The 26,598-nt window shown below is 44.7% G+C and overlaps 1 protein-coding gene across 2 annotated transcripts in view; it reads left to right on the top strand.

The window, feature by feature from the left end:
* TNC (tenascin C) overlaps positions 1 to 26,598 on the top strand; it is a 59,928-nt gene that overhangs the window by 27,195 nt on the left and 6,135 nt on the right. For both annotated transcript variants that reach the window (XM_012641175.1, XM_012641176.1), the window contains 11 exons: positions 5,551 to 5,823; positions 7,384 to 7,656; positions 12,977 to 13,099; positions 14,213 to 14,356; positions 16,486 to 16,605; positions 18,304 to 18,447; positions 19,226 to 19,356; positions 22,589 to 22,721; positions 24,416 to 24,567; positions 25,426 to 25,522; positions 26,422 to 26,583. In XM_012641175.1, coding sequence (XP_012496629.1) covers positions 5,551 to 5,823; positions 7,384 to 7,656; positions 12,977 to 13,099; positions 14,213 to 14,356; positions 16,486 to 16,605; positions 18,304 to 18,447; positions 19,226 to 19,356; positions 22,589 to 22,721; positions 24,416 to 24,567; positions 25,426 to 25,522; positions 26,422 to 26,583 — 1,752 coding nt within the window. The remainder of the gene's footprint in view (positions 1 to 5,550; positions 5,824 to 7,383; positions 7,657 to 12,976; positions 13,100 to 14,212; positions 14,357 to 16,485; positions 16,606 to 18,303; positions 18,448 to 19,225; positions 19,357 to 22,588; positions 22,722 to 24,415; positions 24,568 to 25,425; positions 25,523 to 26,421; positions 26,584 to 26,598) is intronic.

Genomic DNA, 26,598 nt, shown 5'->3' with positions numbered 1-26,598 from the left:
TTGTGAGTTTAAAGTTTGTTAAGATGAGCCCTTTCTTTCCTCAAAATTTTGGAGCTGAAGCAAAACAACTCCCAAGTCCTTGAAAGAAAGAGTGTGCTTCTTCTTAACCCTAAGTCCTGATCTAATATCTCAACCCTCCAGGACTATTGCCTCTCTCTAAAATATAGTCTGGATTGAATTCATTTTAATATTAGTTTTATTTGGTTAATGAGCATTTAGGAGGCCAGCCCATATACCTCTCAGTTGAAACTAACCTTTTAGGCCCCTTACATTAAATGAGTTGCTCTCATCCCTGATTGTCTAGACTTTAAGAGACAAGAGATACTTAACCTCAGTGGAACCATCCATCTTTCCAAATTGTCCAATAAGTCAATTTCCTAATCAGAAAATGCAATGCCTACCTTCAAGTTTAACTTTTGCATCCACCAGGAATTTTTTTAATGGAAGCCATCTTCACCTTTATAGTATTTATGGTGAGAGATAGATTTTCCTATGGCATATACATTTGAGTTTCTAAATAATATGGAGAATTTCTCTTGTGTGTATGTTAGCCTTTAATTTGTGCGCTCCACATAGATCAAAAGAAGCCTTAATAAGAAAACTCCAAAGTAGCATTTTCTAAAGCAAACTCTGTGGAACACCAGCTCCTTGAGATGTTCAAAGAATATTCCTCAGAATATTATCCATTGATCAATAAGTTTATGAAATGATGGGCTAACCACAATTAAATAGTTGATTTATAGAACCAGCCTGTTAGAGCCTTTAAAATGCTTGTCGGAGCCTTTAAAATGCTTGTGAATCTCTAAGGTGAGATATAATACTCAAGTTCACCATGCATACTTCACCATAAAGCTGTCCTTTCTTGAAACATCTTAGAAGACTTGTGCCCCATTACAAACCTTAGAAAATGCAGCCTTAATACCCTTCACATTAATCCAATCTACTGCTTTAATGGCTTGTTCACTTTTCTTCATACACAACTAGCAAAGGGTCTTGTCTATACTTTAAAGAACATAAATCCACACCTGTAATATATTCTCTATCATCATAATCAATACAGGTGTAGACACAGCCTAATATACTACCTTTTCTGCAAATATTTGGAGATATTGATGCTTTCGTGTTCTATGGCTACATTTTGGAGAAATCCACTGTTTCCTCTAACAATGTCTCTCTCTTTCTCTCTGCCCATGTTCCTTCCCCTTCAGAGCCAGAGCCACAGTTGGGCACGCTAATCCTTAGCAATATTACTCCCAACAGCTTCAACGTGTCATGGACCACTGGAGCTGGGCTTTTTGCAAAGATTGTTATCAATGTGAGCGATGCTCACTCGCTGCATGAATCCCAGCAATTCACAGTCTCAGGAGATGCACAGCAAGCTCACATCACGGGCTTGATGGAGAACACTGGCTATGACGTTAGTGTGACAGGGACCACCTGGGCTGGGGACCCCACCAGGCCCCTCACTGCCTTTGTCGTTACAGGTACTCAATCAGAGGTTCTCATTTGTCTGTTTAGAATTCTAACACAAGGGAACGGGGGAGATAGTCTAAAGGAAAATTCAACCCAAAATACAGTTCTTCATTCCAAATGTTAACTTCTTTATTTTATTTTTAATTGACAAATTATAATTGCATAAATTTAGGGGGTACAATGTGAAGTTTTGATATATGTATACATCATATAATGATTACATCGAGCTAATTAACATATCAATAACCTCACCTTTTGTGGTGAAAACATTTAAAATCTACTCTTTCAGCAATTTTGAAATATACAATATGTTTTTATTAACTGTGGTCGCCATGCTGCGCAATAGATCACTAAAGCTTATTCCTTCTGTCTAACTGAACTTTATGTTCTCTGACCAACATTTCCCCTTTCCCCATTCCCCCAACTCCAGTCCCTGGTAACCATCATTCTACTCTCTACTTTTATGAGTGCAACTTTTTGTTTTGTTTTTTTGTTTGTTTGTTTTGACACTGAGTATCGCTCTGTCACCCAGGCTAGAGTGCAGTGGCATCAGCCTAGCTCACAGCAACCTCAAACTCCTGGGCTCAAGCAATCCTCCTGCCTCAGCATCCTGAATAGCTGGGACTACAGGCACCATGCCACCACACCTGGCTAATTTTTTCTATGTTTAGTAGAGGAAGTCTCTCTCAGGCTGGTCTCGAACTCCTGAGCTCAAGTGATCCTCCCGCCTGGCCTCCGAGAGTGCTAGGATTACAGGCATGAGCCACCGCACCCCGCAGGGTTCAACTTTTTTAGATTACAAATATTAGTGAGATCATACTGTATTTGTCTTTCTGTGCCTGGCTTGTTTCACTTTGCATAATGTCCTCTCAATTCATCCAGGTCGTCAAAAATGACAGAATTTCCTTCTTTTAAAAGGATATATATAAACCATATTTTCTTTATCCATTCATCCGCTGATGGACACTTAGGTTACAATATAGCGTTGTTCACAATAGCCAAGATAACTTGTGTAAACTTCTAAGTAAAAAGAAGGCAGATACTATTGCAAAGGAGAGGTCTTTCACAGCCACTCTGGGGAAGGGGAGACAATGTTTCAGCTATTGTAGAAAGCTTTTAGGCATTTTTGTGCCCATTTTTATAGGCTATCTTAGCCACAGTTTAGAGGTTCTGGCTACAAAGTGAATTCTAAGTTAGTAAAAACTTAGGACAAGAATTCTGCCCATAAATCATACTAGGAAAGGCAGTTCGTAAACTACCTACCCCACAAGTATAATAACATTTTTCTTTAAAGAATAATTCTTAAAATCGACAACGGATTGAAAATGGCTCAATCTAGGACAGCAGGTAGATTCCAACTTTAATTAAACCTTGCCCATTTATTAAACTTGACTTCTAACTTCTCTCTGAACTATATAAAGAAATGGTTTTCTATTTCCTTTCCTGATATCATCCTGTCAATGACAAAGGTTGAAAATGATGTCAATTTACTAACTTTCTAGCCCCAAAAGCCTCAGGAAACACTTAGAAGTCTCTTGCCTTCCGTTATTGATAATTTTTCAGAAAATGGACTTTGCCATCTGATTTTCACATTAAACCAGGTCTCTCCCAGGGTTTAAGTTGCTATAAAGATGTTAATAAGTACAATTAAATATTTAATTGGAGACAGCATGGTGTCCTGGAAGAGTGAGGATTTTGAGTTCAGGCCCGTGTGGTTTCTAAATCTCTCCCACGGCTTTTTAGCTACATCACCTTGGCAAGTTCATAACTTGTTTGAACCCTAATTTCGTTATGTATAAGGAAAGGATACCCACAAGTACCTCTGGCAGCTTTGTTTTAGGGACCAAGTAGATACAGAGAAATTTAACTGCCTGGCATACGGTAGGTATTCTTTCTGCTGTCTCCCAACAGTGTAAGCAAAGTGGTGTTCTTAAAAATAACCACCCAGCCTAGATAGAAACAATAGATCTGTGCACTCACAACTTCCCTCTTATTTTTAAAAGAACATCGGATGTGTTTTAATGTAAGATTGAAAAACGGTTACTTTTTCTATCCAGTATCCTACGTGAATTAAATCATTTGGATCAGTCTTCAGACACAGAAGACGATAATTTCTCCATGCATGGCGGTAGGGAGGAGCAGGTGTGAGGTGAGACTCTCACTGCCCAGGACGGGCGGAGATGGCCACAGATCCCATCCGGCCCTGGCTTGCAGGTTCTTGCAGGACCTCCCACAGCACAGAGAGAAGAAAGAAAAGCGGAGATAGCTGGGCTTGAGAATCCTAGATCCAGTTACAGCATTGTCTCAACTAATCCATGATGTGAAAAAACTCTGTCTTTTAAAAGAAGCATATTAAAAAAGAAAGAGTGGAATGGGAGGGACTCTTAAAACAAGCCCTGGACTGACTAATTAGCCTGAACGCCCTCACTTTCACCGGAATTCATTGCTTTGATGGCAGGAGGTGCAAAGAGGCCAGCTATCAAAGAGAGACGCCACTTAACTAAACAAAACCCAGCAACAGAATTTGAGAACCCTTGTCTCTCGAACAGCCCAAGAAGACTGTTTGCACAGTAGAAGTGATTTCATCTTTGTCTTTGATAGAGTTATGATTCTTTGGAGATCTTTACGTGGAAAAAATGCCTCAAAATAAACACCAAGTGTTTCAAAATAAGTACAGGAAGTCCAAGCCACAGCAAAATTTGAGTCTCTGCTTAGGGGATGAGGACTTTCATTCACTTATTCATTCAGTCACCAAACACTTCTTTTTTAAACATTTTTCTTTACATCTCATGGATTAGACCCTGGGTGTTAGTGCAAGGTCATTTATCTCTTTGAAAGTTTCCATTTAGCTGCAATGGAAAAGAAGGCTCTAAACTAGACGCAGCTAGTTTGGAAATCCCATCCCCTTCCTCCTTCTGATAAAAAACATATATTCATCATTACTGTGGGTTTTTTTAACTGGAGAGGAGGTGCTGGACCTTCTCCACTAATCCTGTTTGTGCCTCAGGACCTGCCAGCACTGGTGGGGTTTACTAATTAGACATTGGCTTTGGGCATGGAAAGAACATAGAACTTGGAGTCAGAAGACCCAGTTGGATCTCAGCTTAGCCACCTAGTGGGTGTGTGATGTTGGATAAGTCATTGGCCTCTCTGTTTCCTTAGATGCCATGGGGGTCAGGGGAAGGTAGCAATGTCTACCTAACAGTGTCATTGGATTAAATAGGATGCTAATGTGAAGCACTGTCAAGTGGGAAGTATTGACAGAAAATTAGCTTATATAAGCTCCCTCCTTCTGGGAATCCCAGTGTGTGAAGAGGCCCCTTGGCACCCAAGAAACCAGAGTGCCTGGGACACAGATGTTTGGTGAATGAATGAACAAAGGCTGATAATGGAACTTACTGAAGATCCAGAGATGTCCTTGTTTTCTAACTCTATCCAGGAAAATAAACAGCAAACAATTTAGCAAATCTTAGAATTCTGTACTATGCCATAACCATAAATTGTGAACTTTGACACATGAAAAATATCTTACCTCTTCCCTTTATGTTAGTTTGTGAGGATGTGTCACTAACTGGCCTAATCGACTTGGTTCAAAATATAAACTAGAAGTAGGATAGAAACACATGAAATATATCAAAAAAGGAAGTATATTTGCCAAAAAAAAAAGCCGATTTGCTTCAAAACCAGAATGCAGTGGGAAGTAGAGGAAGGAGTGCAACCTCAACATAAGATATTTTATTTGGATAGAGAAATATTTGGCCTTCGAGTAAAATCAAGCTAAAAACCTTGCTCTATCACGTTCTAGCTCATGACGTTAGCCAAGTCAATCAACCTCTTTGAAACTCAGTTTTCTCACCTGTAAAATGGAGATAATACCTACCTCACAGGCATATTAAGATAATTGCGTGTAATAACGCTATCTGACACCCGATAAGCTCTTACTAAATTTTTCATTTTCTGAGCATGTAACACATGGAGTGGTTGACTGGGTATCTATCGGTGACCTTGGAAACTTGTGCTGTCCTGCCACAGTCGATGCTGCTAACCTGAGATATTTTCACTCCTCCCTTCTTTCAGAGGCCCTGCCCCTTCTGGAAAACTTAACCATTTCCGACATTAATCCCTACGGGTTCACAGTTTCCTGGATGGCATCGGAGAATGCCTTTGACAGCTTTCTAGTAACGGTGGTGGATTCTGGGAAGCTGCTGGACCCCCAGGAATTCACACTTTCAGGAACCCAGAGGAAGCTGGAGCTTAGAGGCCTCATAACGGGCATTGGCTATGAGGTTATCGTCTCTGGCTTTACCCAAGGGCACCAAACCAAGCCCTTGAGGGCTGAGATTGTTACAGGTATTTCAACTCAAGTGAGCCGTTCTCTCTTCTTCTGGTTCCCTTCCATGTCATCTGTCTACTGGATCACCTTGATGTTAACATCTTCGTTCACATTCGTAGATGCGCCCTGTTCCTTCATGTCCTCCCCGTGCTCTCCCTTGTCTTATGTATCTAATGAGCACTCCCTACTCCCGCCCCAGAAATGAGAAGGTCGAAATGTTTCTACTTCATGGCCCAAATCCTTTAGACCATGTCTTGTCCATATTCTTGCGCGTTTCCTCCGTATCTTCCCTTGTGTTCATCCTGGCTGGTCCCCAGCTGCATTTCAGCCTTCTCAAAAGAAATATACCAATGAGTATATTTTGAAAATGTATTCAAAACCTTTGCTATCTCAAAGTCTCAACCATGATCTTAACAAACTTACCCCATGGACTTGTCATTGGAAAACCAAATGTGAACTTCTTCCTTCGGTAATCACTAATATCAGAAATATTCTTCGACACAGACTAAATCCATAATTTTCTCAAGACTAATGATTCCTACAGAAATATAACCTTAACAACTTTAACAGTCAAAAATCTGTGTTTCCCAAAGCCCTTTTACAGATTACTAGCTCCATAGAATATTCAAAGTCCTACTTGGTGAGGAAATTCCGTGTTCAAATAAGTTTGGAAACATCAAGTCAAAGTTAAACAGGATCCTTAACCACAGGCTTTTCAGAACATCCTAATGTGCTTTGTGTACCTCCAAGAGGGACTTATCCAGGCAATATTTCCCAAACTTATTTGACAATGGGTACCTTTTAAGGAAGAGGAACAAACAGGAGTGGTTTGCTTTGAGCACACTTTGGGAAACTCAGCTCTAAATTTACCTTAACGTTGAGTTTTGTCTAGTGAAGGCAATCCAAGATGAAACCCCGGGTCCCAAGTATGTAGCAGGAGAAGTTCCAAGCCTCAGTTCTACCTACCGTCTGAACATATGTAATGGTTAAAATAGCAAGAAAAGAAAGTCAAGCAAGAAAGAAATTGAGGGTTAGGAGCCTTCTTTAATAAAACAGCTCTAAGAACAAAGCAAAAAGACTATATAACATTTTAAAAGCCATTTTGTTCAGGCTCAAGGGAAACAAGCAGCAGTATCATCATGGCTGCACTACAGATCGTTAATGCTGGTTTATTTGTCTTTTCAAAAAGAAAAGGAAAAGGTCGCACGGAGGATGGGCGCTCAGCCACTGGAAGACAGAGAGCAAGTGTAAACAAGTTACTGGCTTTGAACTTATTTTATAATACATGGGAGGGGCCCAGGCTGAGTCCAGATGTGGATTTATAGAATTGCTTTTAGACAAAACTCACATATGCAAGCATATGCTTGGCTTGTATGAATGTGTCAACTCCATCTTTCCCCTGTCCTAGTCCTGCTAGACTTGTTAATGTTGAATGATTTCATTTTCGGTATCTCAGGACATTTCTATCTCTGAAAGCTGGGGCATCACTGCGTATTGATAACCCCACTGGAGAGAAGATTGCACGGACTGGTAAATGACATTCTCTTCCCTCCTTCCACTGTTTTCTCCCTTTCTAGAAGCCGAACCAGAAGTTGACAACCTTCTGGTTTCAGATGCCACCCCAGACGGTTTCCGTCTGTCCTGGACAGCTGATGAAGGGGTCTTCGACAGTTTTGTTCTCAAAATCAGAGATACCAAAAAGCAGTCTGAGCCACTGGAAATAACCCTCCTTGCCCCCGAACGTACCAGGGACATAACAGGTCTCAGAGAGGCTACTGAATACGAAATCGAACTCTATGGAATAAGCAATGGAAGGCGATCCCAGCCAGTCAGTGCCGTAGCGACAACAGGTACCGTAAATAAACAGGAGAGAACAGAGAAAAGTCATGACTTATGGGTCCTCTGCTCACAGGGCTGGGAAATTACAAGAGCTTTGGATCCAGGCAAGCTTGCGTTCAGATCCTAGCTCTTTCAATTATAGACTGTGTTACCTCGATAATTTGGCTAAGTCGTTACGCAAAAAGAGTATGATGCCACTTACTTAATAGGATCATGAGGATTAAATGAGATAATTTGTATAAAGCCCGTAGCAGAGCAAGGCTCTGCAAATGACAGCTCTTCACTTTGTCATTACATATCATCATCATTACAATTGTCGCAGTTTTTTTAATTCCAACAGCTCTTCCTTCTTCCTGTTAGTTCATCATATTTTATCCAAAGGTACACTGCCTTGTTCTTTGGTCAAGTGTTCGAGTTACACTAGGCAGGGAGATAATGGAGAAGTGGCGTTTCTACCTATAAAGAGTAATATTTGTAAAATGTTAAATGTGAATAATCAGTCCGGAGACCAGCAAGGAAAAGGGAGGGAGTGGCGAGGTGAACAGGCTACTCTCCATGAAGCTCAGTCACTTTACCCTGTACGCACAACTCTAAAAGGCACCTAGAAGGAGAAAGGAAAACATTTTCCATGTGAGCTGTTCCAAAGAGGAAAAAAAAAATGTTTAATACCATGACTCTATAATAATAATACTAGGACTAACATGACTCTTTAAAGTCAGAAGGAAAGACCTGCAAGTCGGGTGAGCTCCTTCATGAAACTGGGGGAAAGGCAGAAACATAGCATGCGCTGGAGACAGCTGCTTCAAAGGGGAACCCGAGAAAAGAATCACATCACAGGGAGAAAAGGGGCCTGAGGAATGATGTAGCTCAGCCTCTTCTGTTTGTGTGTAAAGAATCCAAGGCCCAGACAGGTGACGTGATTAGCCTAAGGTTACACAGATAGATTCGGAGTAAACCCCCAATGACCAATTTATTTCAGTACCGTTAAATGTGAGCAGACAGGTGACAGATAACCGATGAATATAAGACTTGCTGTCTCCGATGAGCATAGGGCATCACAGCAGCCAAAACCCTCTGCTCTTTGTCCGAAGATAGGTATTTCGTTATGTCAAGTTGCAGGACTCAGTAAGCTCACAGAAACCACCGGCAGAAAGCATCATCAGTATTTGTAGATGGGGAGAAAATGCTGGGATCCAGGCAGCAAGTTAGTGAGATAAAAACCCTGTTCCTTATTAACATGGACACCCTATGCTGGGACGCAGGTCTGAGCCTCCTCCTCCCTGTGGCTGCCCATAAAACGACTCCAGATCAGAGGTAGGGCCCGATTTTGACCTTGGTTTATAAACACTGCTCTTCAAAGTTTACTTCTGATCATTGATTTTGTTTTGCTGATTTTTTTTTTTTAGAAGCCCTCTGGTTCCAAAGCAAAAAAAAAAAAGAGAATGAATAATCATGAGCTGCATTTTTTTTTTTAAGAACAAAAGAAAAGAAAAGGCAGACCCTGCTCTTTTGGAAAGCCCTCTCTTTGATTTCTTTCTCCAGGGCCTTGTATTTTCCAGCCAAAAAGCAAAGAGAGACAGAGAGAGAGAACACATGTGTGCCTGCTCGCTTGTGCGCTGGGACTCGGAGAAGACAGAAAGGCGGTGAGAGGCAGTGTAGCCTAGTGGTTAAGACAGTGATCTTAAGACTGATCCTTGGAGTCTAATCAAGGCTCTCTCTCTCTCCAGCTGTGTGACCTTGGGCAAGTCTCCTGTCCTCTCTGAGTCTCAACTCTCTCATCTGTAAAATAGAATTTAACTCTAAGGTCACCCACGAGGTTTAAATAAGATCATGAATGTAGAGTATTTAGCAGAATTTTCTTCCCCACAGTAACAATATTAGCTATTATTATGTTTAATGATTTAATGTAAATTTTATTTTTCATGAGCTACTTGATTCAAAATTCAAAAATTAAAAAAGATATACAGGGAAGTCGCTATTCTACTGTATCCCCGCTACCCAGTTGATCTATCTGGAGGTGACCAATATTACCACTTTCTTGTATGTCCTTTCGGAAATACACATATAGATAAAATTAGACATAAATTTACATTCTTCTTTGCCCTTTTTGGGAGAAGCACAAATTTTAACATATTACCCACTTTTCCATGCTTTGTTTTGCATGTATGTGTGTTTTTCTTACTTATTAATAGATCTCGAAGATAATCCCATATACATTATTTAGTTAACCAGTTCCTTACTGATGGACACTTAGGGTATTACTTCTATTGTTCCTTCTATCTGCTAATCCCTGCATTAGCTATGGTTTCTCTTCCTCTCTGGAGTTTGAGCTACTTTCTTACAATACTCTTGGTCCCCCTTAGAAAGGCCGAGAGTTGGCAGGAGCTTCTTTTGCCTCCAGGAAGTTAAACGCCAACATGCTTCTGTGTAGTACCATCTTGAGGGTCCCCAGAATGGGCAGAAAATAGGGAAGAAATCCCAGCAACTAAGATGATTTTGTCATTTTCTTCGGAGGATCCTATAGCCCACCTTGGGATCTCAAAGTGAGGACCCAGAAATGTTTCTTTAACCTGTCCCCATCCTCACCCCCATACATGCACCCCTGGAACTCCCTTCTACCCCTAACGCCAATAGGGTAGTCAATACCCCTTTGCCTAACTCCCAGAATGTGCCCCCATTCCCTGCCCCACCTTTCCCAGACAGTTCCAGTTCAGATGAACTTGAAGTCACATACTGAACTTTTCAACTCAGTTCTAGTTCAGATGAACTGGAAGTCACACCCCACAGAGTTGCAATGACCTTGTACCTGGAGGCCTGGGTCAGAGGGTCTGTAGAAACACCTGCTTGGCAATTCTCCCTTCCATTTGATGCAGGCTTTTGTGCTGGGCACCTCTGACTCTGACTTACACACTTCCCCCAAGAATAGAGTAGGTACTTCGTGTCACATGTGGCAGGGCAACTGACCCACTTTACCTCACTGAATCCCAATGACTTAGCACACCAACTGAGTGCTGCATTCAGCCCCATTTCACAGATATGGAAACTGAGACCCAAGGGGCTAAGGTGTTTGTAGCTAGTAAAGCCAGTGTAGAATTCAATCCCAGGTTAACCAAACTCCAAAATCCTTGCTCTTATACCACGCTGCCCACTGCAGCTGTCCCCTTAACTTAGCATAGGACCTGACACATATTAAGTGTTCAATAAAAATATGTTTAAGGAGAACTCTATTTTTTAAAACCATTGTCAATGGACAGATAATGAAAGGCATTTGATCCAGATTTTGGGAGGCAACTTTTTATGCAGAGAATAGATAGAAGCCCCTTCTTCAAACTCCTTGAGGGTTTTTAGCAATTCCAGACATTTCCCTAATGGAGTTGTTGTTTTCGTTTTTGAAAACCAACAGAGTGCTTTTGGAAAGAGACGAGGCATTACCTTGCATTGGTTTCCCCAACTTTTCAATAGGTGTGATTCAGTTGTTCTGTGTACAGCTATGTGCTGTAGGGCTGGAGACTTACAAGCCCTATTCGTGGCAGAAGGAGACATGCTATTATAGAATAACAAATAGGTTTCCACACCTAGGAAGGTCTGTCGTCCAAAAATATCACATCCATTGACCCTGGAATGGCACCGCCAATGTGCCACTCCCTTGGGTGATGCATGGCTGTCTTCCTGCTGCCACTTGCCAAGCGCATCCCCCAGGAGCATGTGATGGAGGAGGCTCCTAATTCTTACGGTGTGCAAGACAGGCCTGATATTATTGCCATTCTCAGATGAGAAAACAGGGATCGAGAAAGGAAGACTGGCCATAAGGTACACCTCCTAAAGTGCACCAGATATACACCAATGAAACTGTCCATCAGAGCAAAAGCCAGAGTGGACCAGGCTGGCAAAGGGACATGCTCAGTGCCTGAGTTTATACCCCGCACTGGGTTTTTTTCTCAGCTGGCTTCATCTAGGTCTTTCCTAACGGATACTTTAAGATCCAGGGTGGCCCATGGAGGAAAGAATCACATGGGAAAGAAAATAAAGAAAGGGTCATCATATTTACTGGATTCTTACTGCATGCCAGATGCTGTGCTAGGGGTTTCACATTTGTTATCTCTGCTAATCCTCAAAACATTCCGGTGGGTGGGTACCACTTTTCCCACCGGACAGGGCAACTGAGGCTCACAGAAGTGAAGGGACCTGCCCCAGGTCACCCAGCCTCTCAATGGTATTTGGACAATTAAGATCTTCTATGCTCCAGAGACCCTGCGGTTTCTCAAATTTCCATGGACAGGGCAAAAACTCAGGCAGCCACAGAGTCTGGGGGTGGCTACCAGGTCACTGAAGAATGCTGTAGGAGGATACATCTTGGATGAGATGAAAAAACAGAAATGGGAAGAAAAAAAAAAAACCCTCACCAAAGTTCTGTGGGTTTCAGAACTTAATGATCAATGTGGGTTGGAGAGGGGAAAAGATGAGGAATTGAGCTCCCTAGAGCCTGAAAATTGTTTCCTGAATTCCCTGGTTAAGAATGGTCAGCTGAAGAGGGCAAAAATATAAGCCAAAAAATACACAGAGAAAAGCCAAAGGAAACCAGGTTCTGCGGGGGTGGGGAAGGGGGAGGTATTTAGGAAGCAGAAATTTCCCTAGGCACGGCTTCCCGCAGGTAGCCCCAGAGTCCATGGGTGTTTGCTTTGGTGATGGCCTGAGGTTGCTCCCCTAACTTTGGACCTCCTTCCAGTTCTAAGAGTGGGTTTATCTAGGTCAATTTTCATGTGAACCTTATTTCCAGGATCCCAGGCTGTGCTTAGCTCTGCTGCCTAGTCCTGGGGCCCAGAAAGGAAACATCACAAGAATGTTCCTTGGAGAATGGAGCCTCAGTCTGATCCTCTGTAAAATGGCTGCAACCACATCTTCTTCTTGGGGGTTTCTTAATTCTGTATAAATTAAGCCTTATAAATTTCAAAGAACTATACAGTTGTCAAGTCTTGGTGTTATTTAATAAAAGGAACTAGAAAGCAAAGATTTGAAAAAATGCTAAAAATCAAAATAAAAGGAGGGTGTATTCCAATCTGTGAAATCACCCTCCCTCGGTTCCTTAAAGCCAGCTGTGGTGCTAACAGTCTCCTTAAATGAAACTAAATCACTGGGCTCTGTACCTGAAATGGAAGAACAATTGTTTCTGTCAAGTCACAACTTGACTACAGATTACCGCATTCTCCATGCTAGAGACTCGGCTCGGACGCAAACCCAAGGCACTGAGTTTTCCTAGGAAAGGCATTCAGAAAGAACCAGAACAAGATAGTCAACTGTTTCTGGGTTTCTCTTGTGTTTTATCCTTGACAGCAATGGGCTCCCCGAAGGAAATCATGTTCTCGGACATCACTGAAGACTCAGCTACTGTCAGCTGGATGGCACCCACTGCCCAGGTGGAGAGCTTCCGGGTTACCTATGTGCCCATCACAGGAGGTAGGAGACTCAAGGAGGGGAGGGAGAGGAGGAGTGTGGAAGGTTTGGATGGAATCATGAAAGAGACCCTGATAATTCCCAGCCCCCCAACCATCATGGCCACAGAAAACTGCCTCCTTATTTTTAAGACCATTGGAAGTGACCCCATTTGTAAAGCACTCTGAGATCCTTAGAAGAAACTATCTTGTGAAGGGTCACTTTAAGAAGACCCTTTTCAGCCTTGAAATTCTAAAATTCTATGAGAAATAAATCTCCAATATTGTTTGCTCCTGATGACAAAAGGCCTTAAATACATTGGCCTTTTTATCTCTGAGCACACTCACTTGAAAAGTCAGTCTTGGATATATGCGAGGTTTTACCTTTGGGTGCCCAAATCTGTCTGTCTCAGGATGGAAGGGGGAGCTGTGACTTAGAAGATCTGTGAGTTCTAGTTCAAAGCACATGGGCTGTAATAGAGACCGTGGGGAGGAAACAGTCAAAGACAGTCGGCAGGTCGTATGCTGTCACTGGAAGTGTGTGAAGAGAGGGTGGTTGACGACCTCTTCACAGGAATGCTGTAGCATCTCTGTGGGGTGTTTGATCACCTGATGTGCAAGCTCTTCACCACCCCCCAAATTCTAAGAAATATAAATTCTAGACCTTTTAATAAATAGAACACGTACTTGACTATGATCATCTCTTTTTTCCTTAAGTAGAATTTACGCTAGTAAGGGAGTCTGTATAACTGTCAAGACAATAGGATAAATAGATCAGATATATATGACACAGTGAACTTCCCATATTCTTTGTGGGGGAAAAAAAAAAAGGAAATAAAATTTGCACCACATGCCAGTTCTTTACTGAGCGGAAACTTGCCATTTTTAGTATGTTGTGACTTCATGTTTTTTCCTCTCCTGGCTTCGTTTTTGGCATCTGCACCAATGGAAAAAGCATTATATAAAAAGGAAGGCCTCTTGCCTTACGCCAGAGGGTAGGAGCAAATGAGAAGTCAAGAGAATGGCATTGGATAAAGATACGGTTTCATTTCCAAATCAGATACACCAGATCTTGGAGAGTGGTGAGTAAGCTTCAGTGAGGTTCACTGTTCCCGATCTTGCTTGTACTCTGTTCCAGGTACACCCTCAGCAGTAACTGTGGATGGAACCAAGACCCAGACCAGGCTGGTGAAGCTCGTACCTGGGGTGGAATACTTCGTCAACGTCATTGCCATGAAGGGCTTCGAGGAGAGCGAGCCCGTCTCAGGGTTGCTCACCACAGGTGTGTTAGCTCTCGGCGTCCGTTTTTTAGAGGTCACCTGTGCATGCTGCGGTATTTCTCACCTTCAGCTTTATGGCCCATGACTCAGTAGCTGGGTAAATAAGAAGGTTTTATTTATAAAATCCTCGTGGAAAGTGGCCTGGATGTAGAGTGCCAAAGGCCTCATTTCTGGCTCGTCCCCTGCCTCATGAGCTGGGGAACCTTAGGAGCATCCTTTAACCTCTTTGGGCCTCCATTTCTTGGACTATTGTGAAAGAGAGAGTCCAAGTTTTAGAGTCATGCTGGCCTGGATCAAAGCCCAGCTGCATGAGCTGTCAGTTCATTTCTCTGGGGTCCAGTTTCCTTCCCTGTCATTTTATAGAGCACAGTGGGTACAATGCTGCTCCCCTGGAAGGGCGAAGTAAGGATCACATGAAACTGTATCTGTGAAACATCTGTAGATGTAAATAACTGTACAAGCTAGTCCACCAGCTGCTCTTCCCGGGACCACTGGGAGGGTCCCCAAAGCAGGTGCTTCACGTGGGCATGTAGTGGTGATGGCTACAAAGTAGTTATTCTCCATTTTGTGGCTACTGAACCCTTCACATTTAATCCCCACAGCTATTATCATCCCCATTTTACAGAGGAGACAACTGAGGCCTGGGGAAATGAAATACCCACATAATTAGTAAATGCTGGAACCAAATTTGAACATAGATCAGTCTGACTCCAAACCCTGTGTTCTTCTAAAATAAAGGGCTATTTTCCTACTCTAACCTGATTTGTGCAGTACACTGTTAAGAGGAAGAAATAATGAATCGCATTGAAGGAGAATGAAGTGGAAAATTTCTCTTCAGACAGCCATGTCTCTAAACAATTTATCCTTTGATACATGAGCAATCATCCAGTCCAATTCATTAAGGCATACAAAGAATAGAACTCATAGGACATTTTTAAAATATCCTCATAGCTTGAAAGAGTTGACAATATGCAATTAAAACATCCCATCCAATCCCAGAGTCCTGTCCACCCTGCCTCACAGGCCCTGTTTCCCCAAAGAAATCTTTCATCAGTGGATTCTCCACGGCAGCAGATTGCAAAAGCTGGATGCGGTTCCTCCCAGGGCCCATTGTTTTTACCAGTTAAAGGAGATTCTGTACATGCAAAATGAACAGGAAGGAGCTCAGAGCGGACCATATGTGCTCCCAAAATTACTGTGCCACACTTTGACTCTAGGGCCGGCTATCTTGTCTCAAGGCTCAGATGTCCCATCTGAGAAATGAGCTGAGGACAGCTGCCTTCCATCTTCCCAGGGCTGGCCTGGGATTGGTTGAGCAGTAATTGCAAAACCAAGGGGAAACAGTCACATTCAGACTAGCTTCTAAGAAAGGGATGTTGGGTAGTAGAGGCAGCAGTCAGTTAAAAGAGGCCAGAAAGAAATACCCTTTGAATATCCATCCTTTTGCAGGACATTTGAAAATCATACCTAAGACATATCAATAACAACTGCAATTACGGAGAGCTTCCTCTAGCAGATTGAACATACATTGTTCAGTTAGTCTTTATAGCAGCCACCCTTTGACCACTGAAGAAAGTGAGGTTTGGAGAAGGGAAATGACTTTCCCCAGGGCACAGGAGCACCAGGCAGAGAAGCCACGGTAGAACCCGGGACCACTGGCCTCTAGAGCCTGGCTCCTTATTATCTACAAGCCACCTAAGCAGAGCTGTCGCTCAAAGCCCAGAAAAGCCTCAGGCAGTCTTAACCACGTATGTCTCCTCTGTTTGTGTAGGTTCTTTCCCTGGGAAAAGTGATATGAACTATAATGATGATCCTTATCATGTGGTCAGCCTTTTTCAATTTATACAGCTCTTTCCACCCATAATATTATGTGAAAATAAAAATAACACTGAGGGTAAAGCTAGCCAGAAGTATTGTCCCCATTTTATGGGTAAGGAAAGAGAGACCCAAGGTAACTCATCCGGCCGGGCAAGGAGTCGTGACTCAAAGCCAGGTCACCAGGCTCCGGCGCAAGACTCTGATCTGACCCATGCAGCTGGCACTGTGTCCATAAGCCGTGTGGACAGCAGAGCAGCTGGGGTCTGATGTCCTGCCCCATGAGCTCCCCCTCTCCTGCCATCTTTCTCTGCAGCTCTGGATGGCCCCTCCGGCCTGGTGACAGCCAACATCACCGACTCGACCGCCTTGGCCATGTGGCAGCCGGCCATTGCCACTGTGGACAGTTATGTAATCTCCTACACAGGGGAAAGAGGTAAGGCCCTGCCCAAGGCTCTCCCCACCCTGAGCAGTGTCTGTGCTTCTGTAAACTCTTGCTGTTCCTCCTTCTCTGTGCCACATTTGGTACAGGATGACAAAAATGCATGAGTAGTTTGGAAAGGCCGGTAATGTCCTCGTGGCTCCCAGTTGCAACCCCCAGGGAGTTTAGTAGGCCATTTAAAGGGGAAAAAAGTACATCTCCAGCCTCCACGTGTTTTCCTGGCCAATGCCCCCTCTCCTGCTGGTCTTTCTACCTATCAGTGTGGGACACCCTCTCTAGGAAGCCGCTCTCATCCTTTACAAAGAAGTCTAGAATCTCAATCTCAAACAGACTGTTTCAGGCAGCACTGGGGAGCCTCAGCATCTCAGAGGCCACACGAAAGACCAGTGGTAGAAAATCTGATTAAAAACTAAGAAATTATTCACCCTTCTTTTTGCAGCCACCTGTGCTAATTTACTCCGTTGGCAGATTAAACACTTGCTTAGGGCATCAGCAATCCACAGCCACTGGAAAGGAACACCAAATACAAATAAGAGAGAGGACAACCAGATAGCCCTTTTCAACGAACTCATCCATAATTTTATAATGAGCTACTCTAGAAAGAATGTTGCTATTTCTTTTCCAAGTATAGGAAAGTTTCATATTTTATGGGCCAGTATTGTTTTGCTTTCAAGGGACGATATGAGAGGGCACCATAATCCGTGCCTGGGGCCTCTGCGAATTTTAACTCAGCCCTGGCAACCTCCCGAGAGAGTTCTTCGTGAGGGCAGAGCAAAGGTGGGGTGAGGGCAGGAGGAATGCTGGGATTGTTCTATTTACTCTTTAATTGTTAAATATTCCTTGTGAGCAAACTCGTCCGAATCAGGGAATATCGTATTGCCTCGTCTAAAATAAATCAGAATATAGTTCATGGGAATCGTGGAAATTGTGGATTCAGGGCTAACCAAGGGCTAGTCCAGAAGGAGGGTCGCTGCGGGGGCGGGGTTCACAGATGATGAGGAAAGCTGCCGGACTTGTCCCAGTTTGCCTGGAACTTTCTCGGTTTGAGCACTAAAAGTTCCACACCCAGGAAAAGGTAAAGGCAAGGTAAAGGCAAGCCAGGATGGTCGGTCACCTGTGATTAGGAAATATTAATAAATGCATGCACCTGGGCACCGTGGTTTGGTTTCCACCATTGCATGTGACCCAGTGGGCTGAGAGGCAGTGACCGGGGTCTGGTGTGTCCACAGCTGCGGCATCTTGGTCTCCGCCTCAGCCTAATGATTTGAACCATTTGGTAACTTATAAAAGGAAATGTGAGTAAGTGACACAGAAGGAGAGCAAGCAAAGGGACAAATTAAATTTGGGCAGCGCGAGGCTTGGGGATGTCACCCACAGCTCTCATCCAGCTGGGTCCTGTGTCTCGGCTGCGACGCTCTCCCAGCCAGGACCATGTGGAAAAAAGTCTCCAGTCCCCTTCCTTCTGAGTCGGTGCCTGGAAAAATCCAGTCTCCGTGTGATAAATCCTTTACATATGAGGTGAGCGCTCGAGAGAGAGAAAGAGGCGTGAGTCATTTGAGAAATCAAACCCGCTTTTCCGCAGGGTCACTGAAAGTTTCTGTGTTAGCAGGAGGTGTGTGTGCCGTGTGCCAAGTCCGCTCACGGCTCAGACAGCCAGAGGTAACTGCCTCGGTATGTGTGTTTCGTGCTCAGTGCCAGAAATTACACGCACGGTGTCCGGGAACACGGTGGAGTACGCTCTGACCGACCTCGAGCCTGCCACGGAATACACGCTGAGAATCCTCGCCGAGAAAGGGCCTCAGAAGAGCGCAACCATCGCGACCAAGTTCACCACAGGTACCAAGACGTGAGGGCTGGATGCTCTCCCTTCGGAGACGCCCACCCACAGCCCGTGTCTCAGACGGCAACCCCTCGCCAACTCTTCCGTCTTAAGTCAGGCCCTTGCCATGCGATGACGTCAGCATCACTTAACTCCACCAGTGCCCGCTCCCTCAGGGCCTGGAGAAACACACCATTTCCTTTTGAACTGAAATGACCTTGTGCTCCCCATAGATGAGGAAAAGATTTGAAGAGGAGGGCTTTTTAAGTGGAAAAACACTCCCCACTGGCCCTAAAGTCAGCATTTAATGATCCATGCTCCAGGCGGGGAAATAGTTTTGAAGAGAAGAATTTTTCGGTCAGGTTTTCCTAGATGTTCATCGGGTTTTTATACATTGAGACCTTTTTACAAACTGTAGCAAGCAGGGAAATGGAGGAACAGGCCTCTCAGTCGGGGTGAGTGCTGATAGTAGCATCCATCTGTCCATTTATTTAGAAACCCGGGGGGTGGGGTCATGGTGTTCACAGCTGTATCTTTCTGCAAAATCCAACCCAGGCCAATCAGGACCATGTTGGGCTCATAAAAACTCAGCCCTTAGAATGAGATAAACCACAGAAAATTTGTCTTTGGAGATCACGTGGCTTAACTTCCTCATTTACACATGGGGAAGGTTCTTGCCCAAGGTCATGTAGGTCAGGTGTGGGGAAACCTGAACCCTGTCCTGTGGATGCCCAGCCTTGATTTCAGTCCTATACTTGCTGACTCATTTGATACCGATTATCTTGCCTTCTCCAGACCTCGATTCTCCACGAGACTTGGCCGCTACTGAGGTTCAGTCAGAAACTGCCCTGCTCACCTGGCGACCCCCCCGGGCATCTGTCACTGGTTACCTCCTGGTCTATGAATCCGTGGATGGTACAGTCAAGGTATCTTGAAATACATAACAACTCCCGACTGCTGGTTGAAACATTGCATGGTCTTCAAACTAGGGAAGAATTACCCGATGCTGTTGTTCTACCCCAGGGCAACGGGGAAGCTGAGAAAAGTTAGTAGGGACTGGATTCCACGCCAGACCTTCTGAATCATACTGTCCGGCCTCTCTCATTTTAAGCAGACTTTACTTCTGATAGTCAGCCAAGATCAAGAACCACTGCTTACAAGACTTGAAGACATTTTAGGAGCTGGATTCTTGGTCCTTTAATATTTTAGTGAGCAAAGACCAAGAGTAGCTTCTGTATCTTTGCCTTATATATTTTCTCACAGGTGGTATCGGTGTCATTACCTTACATATTGCAATGCATTTTACCATGTCCTTGTGACATCAACTGCTAATAATGTTTATATCCATTGTTAACACTATTTGCATTCTCTACCCATGAATTTTTTTTCTTTTACTTCTTAATTTTAAATAACTTTAGACCTTCAAACAAGTGAAACAGATTTTCTAAAATTTACCTTCTAAACTTGTTATTGCATTTTTTTTGTTTCAGCTATATTCCCAAGATCTTTTATTTCTTCTCTGCACATTCATCTTTCCCTAGCACCTTGTTTGTGTTTTGCGTATCATCTCTTGCTCTCCAAGAATTATATTGGTATTGGTATTTTATTCTATACCCTGCATAGTGTTTCTTCCAAGTGCCTTTGTCCTGCTGCTGTTGTTGGGTTTGGTTTGCTTTGGCTTGGGTCTCCGCTGTCATGTTGGAGACTTGCACTCAATGTCTCTTGGTCCTGGTCTGTCTTTTTGTCCTCAAGCCAAGAATGAAAGAGCTGATTGGGAGTTCCAACTACACAGGCAGGGCCTGTCAATGTGGGGCTCACTACAATGATTAGGCAAGTACCCAGCAATTTTGCTGGGGGACCCCCAAATATCAGTGCCCTAAAGCCTGGGCTCTCACTGTGTACAAACCACCGGTTCATTTTATGTTTCCATTGTAGCACCTCCGCCTCCCCGACAGCTAAATCTGGTGGATTTGAATCCAGAACCTCCTCTCTGGCTCAACCTCTCCAGAGAGTCAACTTCATCTTGCCATCTGGATGGGGAAAAACAGTCACCTAGACTGTTGGAAGGGGCAGGATGGGGAGATCCAAGGGTTTAAACAAACCTGAGCTTTGTTCAGTCACACCCCACACTGGCCTTCAGAGTTGTCTTTGCTTTTGTGCACATTCCGTTGCTGAATTCGCTGGATTCTGGTGTGCACCAGCCAGCCCTGCCTGGCTCCACCTGCAGCTGTTAGTTTGTCCCTGGCTCTCCCCATCCTGCCCCCTCCGTGGTCTCTCTGCCACCCACTTTCCACCTACCGAGATCTGTTACTGAGAAGATCTGCTGTCTCCTCTCCTGCACCCCTCACCTTTGTGGATTTATACCTTATGTTCCTTTGCCTCATTTTAGTGGGTATCAGAAGCAAGTAGAGATACATGGCCATGTCTAATCTGTCATGTTTTGCCAGAGTGGATGCATATTTCTAGTTACTATCCTGGCCCTTCCTGGAGTAGTATAACAATGAACTAACTCACTCTGTGAACTGAGGCAAGTCCTTTATCTTCTCCGGGTGTCAGTGTTCCCATCTGTAAAATGAGTGCATTCGACTCACCCATCTTTGAGGTTCCCTTCAGGTCAGGCATTCTAGAATTCTGTGTTTACCTGAATCATGAGTTTCATTTTGATCTAGGGTCCCCTAATTGCCTAGAAAATGACTTTGCACAGCAGCCCAGAGAGCTGACAGGTAACTATATCCTCAAGTAATTCAATGAGTCCAACTGTGTACCTGACAGTTGATCCTTTCCCCAGGGACCAGAACTGGGGGCTGTACAAAGGCCATTGGGTATTAAATGGGCACTCACCTCAGTTTACTTTCCTGCATGTCCAATCCCCAGCTCTACATGTGTCACTTAAACAAACAAAAAAAAAAAATCAACTGATGTAGGAGACAAGAGCACTGGACAGGGTGCACGATTATCCTCTGCCACCGACCAATTATGGAGTGAGAGCAAGACTCTTAGCTGCTCTGAAACTCAATTCCCCCATTGGGAAAATTGGGATGAGGTACCTCCCCAGTCACAGGACACGGGGTAACCTTCCAGGGGCCCCCACACGGACTCATTACTGCCTAAACCCAAGCAGTCGTGTTTGCAGGTTGTAGGGAGCACACAGGTTGTTGTGTTTGGTTTACTAGGAGCGTAGGTTGAATTCCAATCCCAGACACCAAGGTCATCTACTAAAAAGAATCAGAAGCTAGTAAGAGAATTTGAAAAGATTGGTTTCTGCAAACTTAAACCAATCACCTCCTCTGGACATCAGTACAGAGACCAGGCTCAAACTGTAAGTATAGTCACTGTGGACCAGCAACTGTCTCTCACAGATACCTCTGTTCCAGAAGAGAGACACACTGGGTCAGCTGGCACCTTCATCATGCCGTGCCTACCGAGCTGTTATAATCATCATCTCCTGACTCAAGAGATCATCAAACTGACTGCACATCTGAATCATCTGGGAGCTTCTTAAATGTACAACTAGCCAGGCCCAAGCTCTGGCTACGAGGATTCAGGCAGTCTGGGATGGGGCCCAGGCATCGTGTTGTTTTAAAGCTTCCTAGAGGGCTGTGACCAAAAGCTATATCTGGGGAGCACTGGCCTACCTGGCCTCAAAGTCTCTTACCCTTGTGTAAGTCATCTTGCCACCAGATCGATCTTCTTAAAGTACAGCTAGGTTCATGTCATTCACTTGTTCAGAAACCATTTCTTATAATGTTAAACTTCAAGTTCCAAAGCTCGGCACTGAAAATTTTCAGGACTCCTCACTTACAATGATAGACATCAGATTTCAAAGCTTATCATTTAAGGTCCTTCATAATCTGGTAACATTTTCCACTGCTCCGCCACCTAAAACTAAGTACAGTTTAGGGAGGTTATTGCTTCCTCATGTTATTTTGACTTGCTCTGCCTCCTCTGGCCCCAGGACCTTTGTCTATGCTGCACTCTCCCCATCTCTGATATCCCAACAGTGCACATGGATCCTGGCTCAGAGTGGGCACTCACTGGGTTCTTGTTGAATGAATAAATGAATGGATGAGGGGATTAATGAATGAATAGAATGAATTCCCATTTATACTGTAAGAATTTTTGTGACCAAAACTATTATATTCTTTCTTCTGCCCTTAGGAAGTCATTCTGGGTCCAGACACCACCTCCTACAGCCTGACAGACCTGAGCCCATCCACACACTACACAGCCAAGATCCAGGCGTTAAATGGGCCCCTGAGGAGCAAGCTAGTCCAGACCATCTTCACCACAAGTAAGGGGGTGGGGTGCAGTCTGACCTTGAGATCTAATGTTGACTGAATCAACCCTCTACTTCCCCTTTGACTTCTACTTTAAATGTTTCAAACAAATTTCTGCAAAGAATCCATTCTCTGCTACTACTTGGAAGCCTGAAGAAAGTGAGTGCAGGAGGGTATGAGCATCCCAGTGGTGAGCCCATCCAGATTCAGTCCCCATTGTCATCACTTGATCTGGGTGCTTTAAGAACGTTGCTTTCATTATATAATCCTCAGTTTCTTCATCTATACAATGGGATTAATAACAATCCCCTCCTCAAAAGGACCTTGTGAGGGTTAACAGGTATTGTATTTGGACTCCTAGCCCAGTACGTGGCCCATGTATATAAGTGTGTGGTCCTTTTATTGCCAGGGCTCAGTATGAGCTCAACATCCCTTCCCTTCTCCTTTCTCATGTCAGTGTTTACAAAGCCTGTCCACATTCAAAATCACAAATGGTCCTCCCACCAAGCTGGTGTGGCGGGTCAGGATTATCATGCCCGATTTCCTGATGGGGAAATGGAGGCTCCCAGAGACTAAACGGCCTGCTCAAGGCTACCCTGTGAGTTACAGTCAGAGTTAGACTCAGGTATTCCCAGCCCAGGGAGCCTCCCCTGCACCTGCCATGCGCGTCTTCGGCAGATGGCGAACATGCAGGTTGTTCCATCGGTGAATAAGAGGCAGCATCCACTCCTGAGGATGGGAGGAGCCAGGCTCTGCAGAGCCCTACCCTGCGCCACTCGCTGGGGACACTCGTTCTGCACGCACCTGCTTCCTCTCTGCCAGATCTTATGCCAGGCTAAGAACACAAAACTATGAGTGTGCCTTGAAGATGCTCTTGTACTAGGCCTGTAAAATAAGCAAGAAAACAGCACGTGATGCAACCTCAGATGAACGTGGAGGTGCTGTTGGATCAGAAAAGAGAACTGCTGTGACCATCAGTTCTCAGGCCCATCTACTAAGCACAGCCCCAAGATTGTCCATGTCTATCGTGTTTTAATTTTTTTGCATCATATTATTGTCCTTGGAAATTCTCCAGGAATTCTTGTTTCATCTTTCTAAGATTCCCAGGCTCAGAGCAGTGAGATAACATCTCCAGTGTCACATAGCAAGCAAGCGGCATGTTCAGGACTAGAACTCTTGCCTCAGAATCCTCTGCAGAGACTAAGATGCATACAGATTGTGGATTGAAATGTATTTCTCTGGGGAGCTCAAATATCCAAGGCTTTTATCAGACTCTCAAAGCAGCCTGTACCCTAATAGAGTGCCCCAATCTGCAGTGAGCGGCCCACCATGTGCTAGAAACCCAGCCATCCATCCGGCCAGTGCATGGGTGCGCATCGGGTGCGCATCAGGTGTGCCTGGCTACTCCAGGTGGTTCCAGGTCACCCTGACACGTGCCCCACACAGCAGATCTGCTGTCCTCCCACGGGTATCACTGATGCCTCTATCAGTATAAGAGACTGAGATGTGTCCCTCATGTCCAAAACCTCCAAGCCTCATAGCCCCCCAGAGCAGTCTATTCTTGTCTTTTGCATGAGGGAGCAGAGACTCAGAGAGGTTAGGCTGCTTGCCCCCAGGACTCTGGCCCGTAAACAGTTAAGCTGCAGTGTCAAAGCTCCTACCCCAGTCCTCCTGCTCTGAGAGGTCACTATTTCTCCTTATTTCACAGTTGGACTCCTATACCCATTCCCCAGGGACTGCTCCCAAGCAATGCTGAATGGAGACACGACCTCTGGCCTCTACACCATTTATCTGAACGGCGATAAGGCCCAGGCTCTAGAAGTCTACTGTGACATGACCTCCGACGGAGGTGGATGGATCGTGAGTATCCACAGAAAGTCCAGAGCTCTCAGGCCTGGGAAGTGAAGGCAGAGGGCCTGGGGTGGGGGCTGGGGGAAGCGGGGAGAGGGGCGGAGGGGGAGGGGAGGGGCAAGGTTATATCCCTGCACTGATGCCCTCTGACACCTGACACCGATGCACATGAGGCTTTGCAAGATACTGCCTGTCACAGGGAGGCACCCAGGAATTCTCTCTTAAATAAAAGAATGGGAAAGAAGCCAGGGATTTAAAAAGAAAAAAAAACACGGAGGCAAAGAATTCTCTTGTAATTTATCTCATCCAGTCCTCATCTAACAACTCTGTGATGTATAAATGACAGTGACCATTGAATCCATTACTTATATTAATTAGCACTGACTAAGCTTTTATTATCTACCAGGCATTGTGCTAAGAGTTTTACATGAATTATTCCAACTTCATTACCATAGTCACTGGGTAGTAGTTTTTTAATTAATGCACTTTATTTTTTAGAACAGTTTTAGGTTCACAGCAAAATGAAGTGGGAAGTACAGAGAGTTCTCATGTACACCCCCTACACACCCACACAACCCCCCCCCATCAAGTGCCTGCGCCAGAGGGTGCATTTGCTACAATCAAGGTACCTACATTGACACACCACTATCACCCAAAGCTGGGTAGTATTTTTAATCCTTGTTTTTCAGGTGACAACACCAAGGCTTAGGGAGCAGAGGTGACCTGCCCAAAGTCACATGGCAAATTAGTGACAGGTAGAGCTGAGGACTGGTGCTCTTCCCACAGTCTGATGTTCCTTCCTCTAGGAAAGATGTGCTCTCTTTCCTGCGATAGCTTGAGTGCGCTGATTCATTGATATGTTTACAGGTGTTCCTGAGACGCAAAAACGGACGTGAGGACTTCTACCGAAACTGGAAAGCCTATGTGGCTGGATTCGGGGACCGCAGAGAGGAATTCTGGCTCGGTAATGCAGCCCTGCACGTTTGTGTCTAAATTGCTTATTTCTGCCCTCTTCGTCATTTTTCCTAACCCACAGTGACCTATGGGAAAGAAATAGGTTAGGAGGAAACACTAGTTCCAGTGGCAGACACAGAATATCGAATTCTTAATGGAAAAGACTAAGTAGATGCTCTGAATCATTAAAAATAACAATCCGATCACGCAAGAGCCAACAGTCAGGCCTTAAGAGTTAACCTGGCCTTAAGTCATTTGCTGAACCACTCACAGACTTATCCTCACTGATATCACTGACTGCTTCCCTCTCACGCCCCAGGTCGTGCTCTAAGTACACCATAGCCATAACCATTAACCCTCATAGCACCCCTGCAAAGTGCTAAATCCCACCTTGCACATGAGGAACCAGAGCCTCAGAGAGACTGAGTGGCTCCCCCATAGGAATCTAGCCAATAAGCAGTTGAGCTGCAATTGAAATCTCCCAAGGCAGCACACCATCACCTATCCATTTATCCACGCAACTCCCACTTCCAGCTCCTACCTGCACGGACCTTTGTTCTATATGCCACTGCGGGGGCCAGGCCAGGGAATGTCCATCCTGCTATCATACGCTGCGTTTCAACTACAAGGAGCTTTAGAGTTTAAACAGTACTTCCACCAGCTCATCTCCTTTGGTCTTCACGATACACTGGGAGGTTGGTAGGGCAAAGATGTCAACCCGATTTTACCCGAGGTTCAGAAACATCGCACATTTGGCCTGGTGTAGTACCAGCAAGGAGCAGAGCAGACTTCGAGCCCAGGGCTGTGCGACATGACCCTCTTTCCAGTGCACTGAGCTGCTGCTCTTGAAATAGAAATGATGGCCTCAGTCGCCGGTGCTTTGTAGCAGCCCCTGCCTGTCGTCCACAGGGCTGGACAACCTGAGCAAAATCACAGCCCAGGGGCAGTACGAGCTCCGGGTGGACCTGCGGGACCACGGGGAGACAGCCTTCGCCGTCTACGACAGATTCAGCGTGGGGGATGCCAAGACTCGCTACAAGTTGAAGGTGGAGGGGTACAGCGGGACAGCAGGTACAGAGCCGCCGT

This window comes from Propithecus coquereli, unplaced genomic scaffold (assembly GCF_000956105.1).
Source record: "Propithecus coquereli isolate 6110/MARCELLA unplaced genomic scaffold, Pcoq_1.0 Scaffold163, whole genome shotgun sequence".
Taxonomy (NCBI): domain Eukaryota; kingdom Metazoa; phylum Chordata; class Mammalia; order Primates; family Indriidae; genus Propithecus; species Propithecus coquereli.
This window is presented reverse-complemented; position numbering and strand designations above follow the sequence as displayed.